Source organism: Chlamydotis macqueenii, chromosome 3 (assembly GCF_036417535.1).
Source record: "Chlamydotis macqueenii isolate bChlMac1 chromosome 3, bChlMac1.mat, whole genome shotgun sequence".
Taxonomy (NCBI): Eukaryota; Metazoa; Chordata; class Aves; order Otidiformes; family Otididae; genus Chlamydotis; species Chlamydotis macqueenii.
Genome location: NC_141558.1, coordinates 13,566,310 through 13,580,953, shown reverse-complemented (window position 1 = coordinate 13,580,953; position 14,644 = coordinate 13,566,310). Strand labels below are relative to the sequence as shown.

The 14,644-nt window shown below is 35.5% G+C and overlaps 1 protein-coding gene across 3 annotated transcripts in view; it reads right to left on the bottom strand.

Annotated features, from left to right (window-relative positions):
• Positions 1–14,644, bottom strand: part of NBAS (NBAS subunit of NRZ tethering complex) — a 190,357-nt gene that overhangs the window by 36,034 nt on the left and 139,679 nt on the right. For all 3 annotated transcript variants that reach the window (XM_086744896.1, XM_086744898.1, XM_086744897.1), the window contains 2 exons: positions 9,008–9,097; positions 6,578–6,773 (listed from right to left, as the gene is read on the bottom strand). In XM_086744896.1, coding sequence (XP_086601022.1) covers positions 6,578–6,773; positions 9,008–9,097 — 286 coding nt within the window. The remainder of the gene's footprint in view (positions 1–6,577; positions 6,774–9,007; positions 9,098–14,644) is intronic.

Genomic DNA, 14,644 nt, shown 5'->3' with positions numbered 1-14,644 from the left:
CGTCTGCCAGCCTGTTGTGAGGAACAGCTGCAGATGCCAAGGTCAGTGAAGAAGGAGGGGGAGGAGTAATGCGGCTCCTGGCCAAGATTCCCCTGCAGCCCGTGGTGACAACCATGGTGGAGCAGGCTGTCCCCCTGCAGCCCATGGAGGTCCACGGAGGAGCAGAGATCCACCTGCAGCCCGTGGAGGACCCCACGCCGGAGCAGGTGGAGGCCTGAAGGAGGCTGTGGCCCATGGAGGGCCCGCTGGGGCAGCTGTTCTGGAGGGACTGCACCCCGTGGAAGAGATGACCCACGCCGGAGCAGTTTCACGAAGGACTGTGGCCCGTGGGAGGGACCCCATGTTGGAGCAGAGGAGGAATGCGAGGAGTTCTTCACTCAACTGTGAAGCAGCGGTGTAAAACAACGCGTGATGAACTGACCGCGACCCCCATTCCCTCTTCCTGCCCTGTGCCGCTCGGGGCAGGGGGAATGTGGTAGAGACAATGTTAAGCTTGGGAAGAGGGTGGGGTGGTGGGAGGTTATCTTGTTCCCTGTCCCATTCTCCTGCTAGTTTTAGAAATAAATGAATAGTTTTCCCCAAGTCGAGTCTGTTTTGCTGTGACGGTAACTTTAAGGATTTCTCCCTGTCCTTATGTCAAACCTCGAGCCGTTTTTCTTATATTTTCTCCCCCTGTTCTCTTGGAGGGTGGGGGGAGCGACAGAGAGACTGCGTAGTCTGGTCCCAGTCGGGGCTGAACTACGACACAGACCTTTAATTAAAAAGTGTCAGCTAGCAAGATGGTTGATGGAATAACATATAGACTGTTTGAAAAAAAACATGGCACCAACTGAATGTCACACTTAATATAAAATGGTAATTTAAGATATTAACAAAATAATGTCTAAAGAAAAACAATTTTACCATTCACTTGTATTTTCAAAAGGCTTTTAACAACATCCCCGACTAGAAACCACTGAAAAACATCATATACTAGCAGGAGAAAAACCTAAAAAACACAAACAAAAAAACCAGTTTATGATCAAATGATAATGGTAAAAAGCAGAAATTCTCATGATTTTATAAGTCCTTCTTTGCTTATACAAATTAAATGATTTTTTAGAGGACTGCAAGCATTGACTAGATACTACTGCACACATGAGCTAGCTTATGTTCGTCAAGGACACCGTAGAAAGGAAAAAAGTGATGAAGTACATGAAACAGAGCAGGGACTTTGTTTTTCTGGATTTTGTTATCTTATAAAACATAGAACACCACCACATACCAAATCACATAAAGAGGTAAAAAAAGAAAAAAATCCTTCTGCAAAGTTTCAACATGTTTCGCACCCAATGCTGGATGGTGAACCCATGTCAGGCATTTAGCAAGAGACACTCAAGACTGAATCACAGTTCATCCACCAGTTTCTTTGCAACATAATAATAGAACTCTGAATACATCACTAATGAGCTCTTATTTTTTCTGAAACTGAGATAGAAGCAGAATATGCAAAGTTTAAACCATTCTCCACTTATATCTTAATTACAAAAGATCTATTACAGAAAGTGAATTATCCCCCACAAATTCACTCCAGAGCACTCTTCTCCTCAGAAGCAACTGCTGCTAGCCACAGAACACTGCAGTATCCAGGGCTCACATTCAAATCCATCGTGTTCACTCAAGCTATATGACTTTTCTCTCCACTTTGTCTTAACCGTTTTACTTGCGTATTTAATGGAAAATACTTCATTTGCATCTTAAAGTATTTAATTAATCATACATGTTAGAATTTATGTTCCCAGAAAAAAATATATTTCACATGTTCTCATATGGATAAATTGCATCTTCAAGGAACGGAAATTAGTGTTTCAAAATATTAATTAAAATTTAAATTAAATTCTTAAACTTAATTTTTATGCATTACCAGTAGAGAAACAATGTCTCCAGAATTATAAACAACATCGTAACAAATTTACTCGAAGTTGATAGGACTATAAATCTTTCTTCCAATTAAGCATGTTTCACAAATAAAAGATGGCTGAGGATTAAACAGATACAGCTCCTCCACCTATATTTTGCCAGACCAAGCTAAGTACAAGTCATTGTTACCTGATAAATTACTTCAGCAAAATGACTTGGGAATTCTTTTACCTGACTCAACTTTCCAAATACTTTGGTTTAAATGTAGCTGACAAGTACAGGCAATGGGGAAAAGCTGAAAATCACAGGACTGAAAATCACTGAATTATTCCCATTGAGATTTTTCTTTATGAAGTCATATGAAGAAAAAACATGTAAACAGGTATATATTTTTCATATACTGGGGGAAGAGAAGAGCAACAGAGGCTTCACAGCCATAACCAAGCTCTCAGAACATCACTATATTAATGTAGACATAACTAAGGTTGCCAAGACACCTAAAACTTGCACATGGCATACCTAAATCGCCTATATGAAGGGCAAATGTGTGGGAGATGTACACAACATAAATACAAATTAATCTGGCAATTTTTCAAAGCTAAATTTTAGGGAAAAAAAACCCAGATAAAATAAGAAAGGTCCCTAAAGTTACAATCTTAAATTCATATTAGATATCCTTTCCAATTTTAAAAAATGCTTAGCCCTCAACAGCTCTGTATACCCCAGGATCATGAAAAAAACAACATAACTGTAAGGGGAAAGGCTAAACAAGATTACCTTCTCTAAATGACAAAGCTATATGTATTTAAGGGCCATGCAAATAGTAATTACATTTTGTATTTACATAACAATTAAACAAACCTTTTAAGACAAGGTGTGTCTTATAGAGCTTCACAAGTATTAGCTTACCTTAAAGTAACCCTTGGGTACCTACAGAAGCTTTGTTAATGCCACTGTAACTTCCTGGGGCAAAACCCAAACTCCTGTTACTGTAACTTAAGCCTTGTAACTCGTCACTGGACTGAACGACTACGCGCACACACAACCTGTCAGCTGATACTTTACATATGTTAGACAGTGCTGTAAGTCATTCCAGACTATATTTTTATATATTATATGAAAATAAATGTATTTCCAATCTTAGATAGATAAAGTTAAAATTTGATATAAACATTCTAAACCATTATTTTCTCACTCCCCTCAACATTTTTTAATATATAAAAAAGTCAGTATTTTGACCCATATTTTTTCATGCACCAGTTAACTAGAAAATTACAGAACCTGAAGAGCTCAGATAAAATTCATTAAGGGGATTAAAACAATGCATGCCTCCTCCCTCTGGTAGTGTGGGATGCTACTGGAATGTGAACTAAAGACTCTCAAGCCTTTGAAAAATGAGGACCTCTGAATTTTTAATTTTGTTAACTAATCATTAGAGAACTGGAAATTACTGTGTTTCTGGCTGTTTGATAGGTAGCTGCTTCCATAAAGTACATTTTTAATTTTATAAGAGCTGGCCTGTTTCCCAGCAGCACACTGATTTGTGGGACCACTACTTACAGCACCTAGAGCGTAATTAAATATTAAGTCCCTTCTTGATGTATGCAAAGTCTGAATAAGAGGATTAGTAGACACACTGAGGCTGGCTTTCACACATTTTCTGGTAATTGAACAGTGCAATATCATTAAATTTATCTTTACTCAATAGAAATCTACATTCATCCTTTATGATATCTGCTGCCCCTTTTTGTACCGAGGAATGGTAAAGGAAAAGAGGGATCCCCTAAAAGCACGTAGGAAATGTCAAGTAAGTAAGGATAAAACAATCTAGAAGCAAGACAATTAATAGGTTTTTAAAATATTTGCAATTTAAAGTTCATTAAAAAAAAACCACCACCCAAACCAAAACAAGCCTTTACATTCATTCCTCTACAAGCTAAAAATAGCATTTGATCCACCCACACTCTTCCTTTCTTTTTTTATTAATGCTTTGTCAAAAGCTCATATACAAATCTCTCCACTTTTCAGCAGCCATGTAGCTACCTAATTCTGCAGTGTTCTTGTTTCACTAACATACCATAAGGGATTGTGAAATGTACCTAGCAAAAATACAAAATAACAAACTTAATCATCACATAAAGTCATCACTTACTTTTTCTAATATCAACTTGAAGACTAGCATTTGACATCAGCTAACCAGAAGGGGGGTGGAGGGGAAGAAAAAAATAGTCTAAATAGTGGATCACTCATTTGTTTTCTTGGACATTTGTGAATGCTGAATTTTGGTGACCAGTACCTAACAGACAAACCAACACAACTCTTCTGTCTAAATCACACATTAGTTACCTAGCACAAAGTATTCAGTGAAAACAAAGAGTTCTCATCTATCACATTTAGCTTGAACTGAAATGAAAACTGGAGTAATCTTAAAATATATTCCAATGGGATTCTTATAACTGCACTCTGTAGCAGGAAGTGGGATGAAAAAACCAATGACTTTTACATATGTACATATAAGCACAGCTTTCATTATTGCTAAGCATTAAAACTACTTCTGAACTTAGCTAAAAAATAACTACAGAAAATTTTATATTACAGTATTGTATACCCATCTTTATACAATTAGCTCTGAAACGTTTGAGCTTATCTAGCACAGTACCTAAGCTTTTTCCTACATGGCTTCTTGCACTACTTGCTTACTCATCAGCAGAAGAGCAGAGCATTGAAGTGATCAGCAACTCTGTGTTATGAGCAAATGGATTTCTGCTTATAGTCAGTACAAACTTCATCCCTCACAAAGATACTAAACAGATACTAAAAAGGTACTAAAATATACTAAATCTGTACTAATATTATTCTTTTTAGTATTCTAAAAAGAATACTCCTAGTGTCAAGCAGGAAAACATACCTGTTTTTGGTGAGGGAAGAAGTTTTTCCACCACTTCAGTAAACAGAAATTATTAACGTATTATATGGACAGACCTAAACAGGTTGGGAGATTGGGCCAACAAGAACTGCACAAGGTTTAACAGCTGTACTGCGCCCAGGACACCACAGGTTGGTCCAGCTAGGCTGGGAAGCAGCTCTGCTGAGAGGGCCTTGGGGGTCCTGGTGGGCAGCGAGCTACACGTAAGCCAGTAGCATATCTAATACATTCAATGAATTCCTAACACATCACAACACAAAAGCAAATGGATGCGAGTTTCATGTTGTAAAGTTAGATACATTTTCACTTACCAGATTATGGGAGAAAATAAAAGTCATCGGATCGTATGTATTTCTCAAAAACTTGTAATAGTCTCACAAGGTTTCTGCCAAATGTAGGTTCTTTTACTGTCTTCTACAGACACGGCTGAAAGCTATTATCTATCTGTGACTCTCTTAAAACATACTCCAGATGAATCTTTTAGACTTGAAATGCTTTTAGATTGGAAAGCGGGTCACAAGCAACACAAATATTGACAAAGGACTGAACTGAACATGAAAAATCCAATCATAGACAGACACTTGAAGAGCAATTGAGGAGTTAAGTGCTGGTATTGTTGTGAATGCAAGAGAAAAAGTCATTTCTAAAGAAGGCAAGAGATAAGCATTTTCTTTTTAAGATTTTTATTAGGATTATTCCCTTGGATGATCTTAGCACAGTGAGTCAACACTGAGATATTGCTTTTGTTTTATATGAATATAAAATGGTTTTGTGCATAGATTTTTTGAGGAACTATTAGAAATATTTTATTTTAGTTCCATAAGGTGTTGGCATGGGGAGGGAAGTATTTAGGAAAACTCAGCTTCCGAATAACTGTATATATAGCAAGTGATACTTATATGATTTCAAAATGGCACAAGTTTCAAAGACAAGACTACTTCCTCCTGTTAAGGTGCCTCTTAGAATCAAAGAATCATAGAATGGTTATGGTTGGAAGGGATCTTCAAAGGTCATCTAATCCAACCACCCTACAAGGAGCAGGGACATCTCCAACCAGATCAGGTTGCTCAGAGCCTCATCCAGCCTGGCCTTGAATGTTTCCAAGGATGGGGCATCCACCACTTCTCCGGGCAATCTGTTCCAGTGTTCTACAACCCTCAGTGTAAAAAATTTTTTCCTAATATCTAAATTTTTTCCTAGTATCTAAAGATACTGTTTCTTAAGAGACAACAGCACAGTAACTATGACTGAATGCATTCCCTATCAATGAAGTCTTTCCATTTGAGAATGTTCTTAATGTTCCTACTACACATTCATGGAATAATATTTAAAGATGCCAGAGAAAAAGATATGGTGGTCAGCAATTCTCATTCTAATTCTGACTATAACATCACACCAAGTAGAAGATCAAGAGGGAAGGTAAAATTAACAGAAAAAAAATGGTCAGAAAAGAAAGAAGATACAAAAACTTCAAAGTCAATGCTTGACACGGGGGAAAATCATTAGTGGTTAATCGAGTTCAGTATTAACTACTCCTTATCCCAAACAAAAGCTGAGGAATCCATTAACTTTACATAACTTTGTTTTTAAAAGATTCATAATGTATTAGAAACCTGATTCAAAAGGAAGGTAGGATTAGTTCCCATACCAACAGGATGCATTGCAACCATATATTGCAAACCAGCATTTCATCATATAATCCTTGATTAAAACCAGACTTATGTTATCATTTATAGCAATCAATATTCATACCTTTGTTTCAGGCCAGCAAGCTCTGAGAACAGCTTGTGTCCTGAAGTACACAAGTAGCTTGCTATCCTCATCACTGAGATGGAAAGCTTGCTCCAGAATTTGCAATACTCTGATGCGAGGCTTCACTGCTAAAGAGTCATCACCACAGAAAGGTCTCAACCACTCCAGAAGGTCATCTGAAGAAACTACTTGCTCTCTGTAATTAAACAATACTCTGTTAAATAGTCTTTGATAATACTAATGAAAATACAACATGTATTTTCAAAGCTGTTAACAAGTACATTCGATATATAACAAATACGTAACACTGGAAACGGAAGAGCTCACCTCTCTGATGCTGCATAGAAACTAGCCCTTGTAAATCAGTTGACTAAAGCTAAGTGGTGTAAAAACTATTTTTGAACTTGAAATAACCACATAATACCATTGTAATCCATCTATACAGTTACATATTCTCCCACATACTACCTTGACTGCCAATTGTAATGGATTTATTAAAAATCCAAGTCTTTTTATGGTGTCTGGTCCTGTATGATACATGTACTTCTATGATTCTATGATGACTGCTTGCATTTTAAGTATGACATTTTTGTATCTGATGCTTATTCATATTGCCCTATATTATCTTTCTTTCCTTACATGTCCATTCCTTATGCTCCACATACACAAATTAGTTTCTCCTGATTGTAGCCATTTCTTATTTTTTTCTGTACTGTCTCTAGTCAGCTTGATTATTTTATGTTCTAGTACAATAACAACTGCAGAATGCTCAGAGTCCCTAGAAAGAGGGAAAAAAAAAAAGAGGTCTTAAAAAACCTAAGTTTTCAGGTTTTCCTAACTTGGCTAATTAGAAAAATACTTACATTGTTTGATTCAAAAAGTGTATTATATTCCATAGATTCTAACTATGTGAAAGAACTTACAGCACATAGATCACCAACCAGCTAGCAGTTGCAGACAGAATAATCCATTATATTACTTAGAGGCTATAAACTAGCATGTAACAAATAAGTAAATGCTATTCCACTATGTTTCAGTAGTATTGTAAAGTAAAGCTATTTTTTTTTGTCTGAAGAAAAAAAAAAAAAATCAAGAAAGTGGTTCCAGGTGTTGTGTGATTTCTAACTAATATTCCCTTATTTATCTTAACAAGACAGACGGGAAAGTAATATCAGACAGAAAACACCAATTTAACCTGTCTTGCAGCTCTGAAATAATAAACATTGACAGCTTAGGTTTTAATATTATAAGGATTTCAATTTTACTTAGGCTTTATATTGTCTGAACGATGCTGTTTTAGCTCAGAATTTGAGCTAAATTTGGAATGCCTCTGCCGAACAGGTGGCATTCAAACTATAAATTAAAAGTTTGGGAATTAAGAGGTCCTGCTGGAATGTTTCAAGAGTTTTGTAGAGCTCACACCTGATGTTTATATACATTTTCCTGAGGGAAAGATTTATTTTTGTAAACTGAATAGCTGCACAATAAATAAGAACAAGTATTTAAATGAATGTAAACAATCTGTTGTAATCACAATAACTTTCACTCCAGCTTATTGTTTCAGCAGTTAAATGCTCATGAAGTACACAAATAAAACACTTCAGAAATTGCATCTCAGAACAAAATAGTGCTGACTCTCCCATTCTACCTTAGAATATTGCAAGTAAGATTTACTGTAGATTTTGACATCAATTCAGTCTACTTCAGTATCCTATATTTAACTAATTTAATGTCAGTGGAAAAGCCTCCACACAAAAGTGTAATTGTTTTTGCTGGCTACCAGACAGTATGGGGTTTTATTACTATTATCATACATAAGTTCTTAGTTCATACATCTGGATAGAAAATTAATTTTTTTTTTTTTCTTCCTTGTCTTTACTAGAAATGCAGTGGAAAGTGTCCGTGAGACAGACCATTATGTGACCTGAAATAAGGACATCTCTAAAAGAGGAGAGAAAAGTATGGTGAAGCATCATCCAGTATTTGTGAAACTGTTTCTGCACTATATCTTACTAATACTGACAAGTATTCATCAGCATATTCAGATATCTGAAATTCAGTTATTATTATTTGTAATTTATCTACAAAACTGAAACAAAAGCAGTGAAATACTCCTGGTAGATATACAATCTGCAGTAGTCACAGCAGAAAAACCATTTTCTCAAATCACCATAATACACAGTTATCTAAACTTTAGGTTCAGTGACTTGCTTTCTTCCAAATGATCAAGTAAAGGCTTCTGTTATAGCTCAGATTTTGAACCTGATAAATGACAGCCTGTTCCAGAATAAAGTCTTGGAAAATTAAGTGCAAACCCATTATACATATCCATGAAGAAAAATCATCCATATTCAGTATCGTACCTTCAATGCTTTCATGAGAAGTATCTTTCAAAGTCTTAACTAAAGAATCCATACAGTAAGTTCTTACCCTTTCTCAACACTTTCATGCACTACAGAAACGATGTCTTCTAGGATTTCAAGGGGATCTTTCACTGATGTAGATGAGTCACCATTCCCACTGTTAAGGGAAGACATAAAACTGCCATAAAAATGGTCCTTAATATTGTATCTAATTCTATCCAGCTGTAGGATTTACGTGAACTGCTCAATACTTACACAGATTTTCCAGTTTCCCTGCTTGTCTAGTACCTTTATTTTTATATCAAAGTAACACAAGTAGCAACAAGAAAAGAGTGGGAAAGTGAAATACTAAAATACTTAACTGAACCTCAAAAGAAAAAGAATAGTTAAATTTTAGCACTTCTTACACACATTTGGTTAGTAAAATATCTGCATGTAATCTCATTACCTTAAAGATCTCGTCAATATCAACTAAACAGATTAAAGGTTACACATAAACTTCACCATCTTTTATTTTCAAATATCATCTTGCAATATCACTACTGGTTTAAACAACTTGACTGTAACCTGATTCAAAAGAATCCTATCTGCTGATTCAGCAGATTTCTTTTCTGACCCCTTCTGAGATCCATTTTCAGTTGCATCAACAAGGTTAATGCTTACCAGAACCAATAAAATTAGAAAGGAAGGAACATGTGGACAAGAACAGCATGTGGGAAAGGGGAAGATTAAGCCACGCAAACAGGGTGGGGGGAATCACTTTAGTAGGAAAAAAAAGATTCACTACTAATGCACTGAGTGTAACATTTTCTGCTAAGATTTTCAGCAAAATAAACCTAAGATGTGACTTGGTGCTGAAAGAGGGAGGGATTTTACACTGTCTCCCTTCTTGGAAACCACTGCAGTGGCAATGACACCTGCATGAACTAGAAAAACAACAGTTTGCCTATCTTAAAGTTTGTCAATGCAGCACTGAAGAAAGAGAAAGAAAGGCACATAGTTCTAAAGCTAGTTTACTAAACCCAGAGATAAACTATATTTTCTCTACAGTTCATCAGCATATCAAAGCTCTTCTGCTACTAACAATGTTAGCCTCTTGCTACAGGATATCTGCCTCTTGCTATAGGATATCTTAATAAAAATGAATACATGTCCAGACTACCTTGACTGTTTTGTTTAAAGCCAAAATATGCTGTATAGCTGATTGTAATGTGTAAAAATAACTGCAATATTTCTCTTTTTTTTTTGTCAAGAATTATAAGACTGTTTAAAATTTTGTCACTTATTACTTCAGTAAGATAAATCTATTTACAAAAAAAAAAGATTATACTATATGGCATAGAGATCTGAATTTTTATAACCTTTAATATCTTCCTGCATTCAGAGCTCTCATCTTTTCTATTTTTATTTTTATCTAAATAGATGACCAGCACTTCAGTGAACAACATTAGATTTAAAGTCAACATGTGACTCCATTCAGAACAGATGTAAGATAATTTGTTGCATGATTAAACCTCGGTTTACCTGAGGCATTTTATATTGCTATACTGCACTCAAGAGTTCGAAGCAGAAGTAAAAAGCTTGTAACACCAGCTTTTTCCGCAAAAAATAATACCAATACCACCATATTACAGCTAAATAAGTTTTAGAAGAGTGATGTTTAACTCTAGGTATTTTTCTAACAATCTTCAGAATAACTGGTAATGATCAAATTACAGTTTTTATAATGTATGGTATAGAAAAATCCAGGATTTCGGATTCCCAGAGAGAGACAATGTCTATCTGTCTCTCCAAAAGATAAAACCTATTTTCACAAAAATATCCCCAAAAACTCACATCAAAAAATTTCTGTCTTGGGCCAGGGGGAAGAAAAGAAAATGTGTATTTTTCACAGAAAAGGAGAAACAACAGTACTGAAGGCTCCATTTAAAAAAAAAAAAAAAAAAAAAAAAAAAAAGGAAAAAATTCTCCTCATTTAGATTACACCAATACTGCAAAACTGTAGAAATAATAAAAAGAAGAGCAGTTTTACAGTAATCTGTTTATGCAACCAGCTACATTCATGGTTTCAAGTTTGTTGTAAAATAAAAAAGCTAAGAAAACTTAAGATACATTCCCAGACATAAGCCACTTCATTAATGTTCTGTTTACAGGCCAAATTTTAATTTTCCTGTATTATCATGCTTTTTGATTTTTTTTTTCAATTAAGTTTGTAATAAAAAGACATCAACAAAGGGCATTAACATGGCATATCTCAAGAAAACTAGAAGAATACTCATAAAGCTTATGTACTAGGAAGAGAATGATGATTGAAACAGAAAAGAATAGGACATGAACTACAGAAATGGAGATCTTACTAGCACTTCTTATCCTAAATTATCTTTAGAGTACATAAGCTTTTTTGTAACTTTTATATCAAAGGCAAATGACCAACAAACTTCATACTTTGGGTACCCTCAATTTTGGAGATTGGTTCTGAACAGTTCTAGCACTTGCTCTTCAAAAGCCCTTCATCCATCTAATTAGAAATGAAAGTCTTCAGCTCCTGTCACAACCAGGCACTGAGCACCTCAAAAAACTTGGGTCATAAGAAACATATACTCAGAAGTTACTGAATATTCCTGAAAACAGAAACCCACTGTTTCAGACAATGCATCTGTGAAGCCAGTTCTCAAGTACAGTAGATGTATGAACATTTACAGAAAGCTTCGAGTTTGTATTACACAGACAAGTACTGTTCTATTAAGCAGGAGGAAAGGAGAATCTAAACAGTAAGTTAGTTATCTAGAGTAAGAAAGTATTTTAAAGAGAAAACTAGAAAGATTGAAAGCTGGCATTGTTTTTAAGCTTAATATTGCCTGTACTTGCTAATTGTTAGAGAAACTAAAAAGAGATTACAGCTCATGAGACAAATAATCATGTCAAGTTTCCACAGATTGTTGCCTTGCTCTTTTTGTAATAATTATAATGATTAAAAATAAGCAGCTACTAACAGAAACAAATATAATTAATGAAGGATTAGTCTTCCACACAGATTATATACTATTGCATGCATGTTTTAAACAACAGAACAGGATTCAGTGCTCACATCAAAGCTCCTAGGTACAAGCCTTGTGTAATTACACTGATAAAGGCTTATTTTGATTTTAGTTTAGCTTCAGAAAAAGTGATGCATATTTAATCAAGTTCCTCAAACACAATAAAGTACAAAGTATGCTTGAAAGGAGAATAAATTAACTTCATCTAAATCTTTCAACATAATTACAGTATTCATGGAAAATACTTGGTATCGTCTTAATTCTCCAGCCTTATTTTCCTCTTTCTGTTTTTTGTTCCTCTAAATATCAGGAAAATAAGAAAATAATGTATCATTGGTGTGACCATTCAAAGCTGGGGAAAAAAGTCATAATGCCAAACCACCATTTCCATCAGAAATACCATGAAACTATTATATTCAAGTTACAAAATTACTCTGTATTGTGACATGACATAAACATTGAAAATTAAATATTAATATGAGGTGATTCTGGCTAACTGTAGAACTGTAGTCACATAGGTTAAATTTTATATGAAATCTATTTGTCCTTAAAGGGAATGGGAATCTTAGAGCTATTAGAATATCCTGTTTTTTGGAAGTTAGTCTAGCTCGTCTGGGGTACTTAGGAGGAGTGGTAGAACAATGGTAGGTCCCAAACACCACCTGTAAAACTAGGCCCTGAGCCATCATTTTGGAGCCAGAAAACTCAAGGACAACATGACCTTGTGCTCAAGACCATATATGGAGATTTCAAGGAGGAGTTTGACCAGCGAATTTGAGGAGGAGGTGCTCTGACAACCCCCAAGACCACCAGAAGATCCTTGACTCAAAAGACTGAGCATGCGCAAATGGGTGGGGAAATATTATAATGATTTCTCAGAAAGTGAATTTATATGTATATTATTTCTCAGAAATCTAGTGAATATGTATAACAGGTGTGTACTTAACCTGCGCTGTTGGATCGAACAGGTGTGCACGCTAGGTGGAGCGATCCCCCGTGCACCCAGCGCTGCAATAAAGGAGTGCCTGCTTCTTAACCTCTCATTGCTGTTAAGGAGTTTTAAACAGTATGACCCCTGCTAACGTGAGATGAGACAGTAAAAAATCTATGGGTTTTTTTTCCCTTCTAAGTTAGTTACTCAGTCTAATAAAGCTGGTTTTATCTTCTTCATGAAACCATTAAACAAGAACTCAAAATGTTACCAAATATTTTTTGCTTATTGCCACCTGAATACTTCCAAAATTTCATGAAATGCTACATCCATCTGGACACCCAAGATAAGAAAATCAGGAGCTGCAAATGAAGGAGGCCACAATGTCTTCCCTGACAAACTGTCTTCCCTGTCTAACCATCCAGGAACATTCCTACAAGCTTGCATCATGTAAAGTCTCCAGTATTTCACGTGAGTGATTTTGGGTAATGGATTAAATTGAATGTTAGATAAGTCTGATTAGACTACCACCATTAACAAAATCCTTTGTTTCTCAGAAGTTCATGATTTCTACTGAAGTAGCAGCTGATTTTTATTTACAGTAGCTGGAGAGATTTTATATATACCCATGTCAGAGTTTCTACTTTGAATTTTGTGTGCCAGAACTACAGAGTCAAGGGAGATAGAAGTAGTTAACCCAACTGGACAATACTGCTCTTGAAATTACAACATTGGTACCTAATATTAGGGAAACAACTGTATATTGGATTTAATAAGTTTTGTTTCTGTGAAGGTGTGAGTTTTTAAGCCTGTGATATTATACACTGTTGAAAAAAATGAAGCCAAAAAGTAGTTTCATTAATCTTTCATAAAGGTAATATTTTCCAGAAGGTTCTTCTGCAAAAGAAACTAAATATACTAATAACAAAAGTTATTTTACTGTGTTTGAAGGGGAGTTATACTTAGGAAACTGGAAGAATCATGGAAGTGGTGGATTTATGCTTAACTTCCAGGTAGATCACGGACACTATCATAATTTTTGACACCCATACAGGCCTGTTTCACTTATGGTTACAATACCTTAATTACACTCACTGTCACCTCAGCTACAGAAAATCCAAGTTTAGTGTTATAACCTTACAACTGCTACTTTGAAAGTTAATTGTCAAATGAGGAATTTTCCAACATGATCTCTTTCAAAACTATTGTATAAAATAACCACACCGTATAAAGTATCAAAGCTCCAATAAGTATACCTGAAGAGTTTTCCCTGGAAATGTTGCATTTATTGAATAGTAGTTTGTCATTACAGGCACACAAATAAGGCTATTTCTGTAATTGCAGTTCTTGCCCATTAACCCTGAAATGCAAGTATTGCACAAAATGTGGTTAATATGTTTTAATTTGTGTTATGATCTACTTCGAAAGTTAGTATCTGAGAGTAGGCTAAAGATGCATCCAATTGTATTCACAGCAACAACATTAATACCAGCAGGCTTAAGACATGACAAGCAACCACCTTTCTTCTAATCGCTCCCTATATTTAGAGTGATGTTACTTTATAATATTATACTTTTACTGAATTTCATAGAATCACAGAATCATAGAACGGTTATGGTTGGAAGGGACCTTCAAAGGTCATCTAGTCCAACCCCCCTGCAAGGAGCAGGGACATCCCCAACTAGATCAGGTTGCTCAGAGCCTCATTCAGCCTGCCCTTGAACGTTTCCAGAGA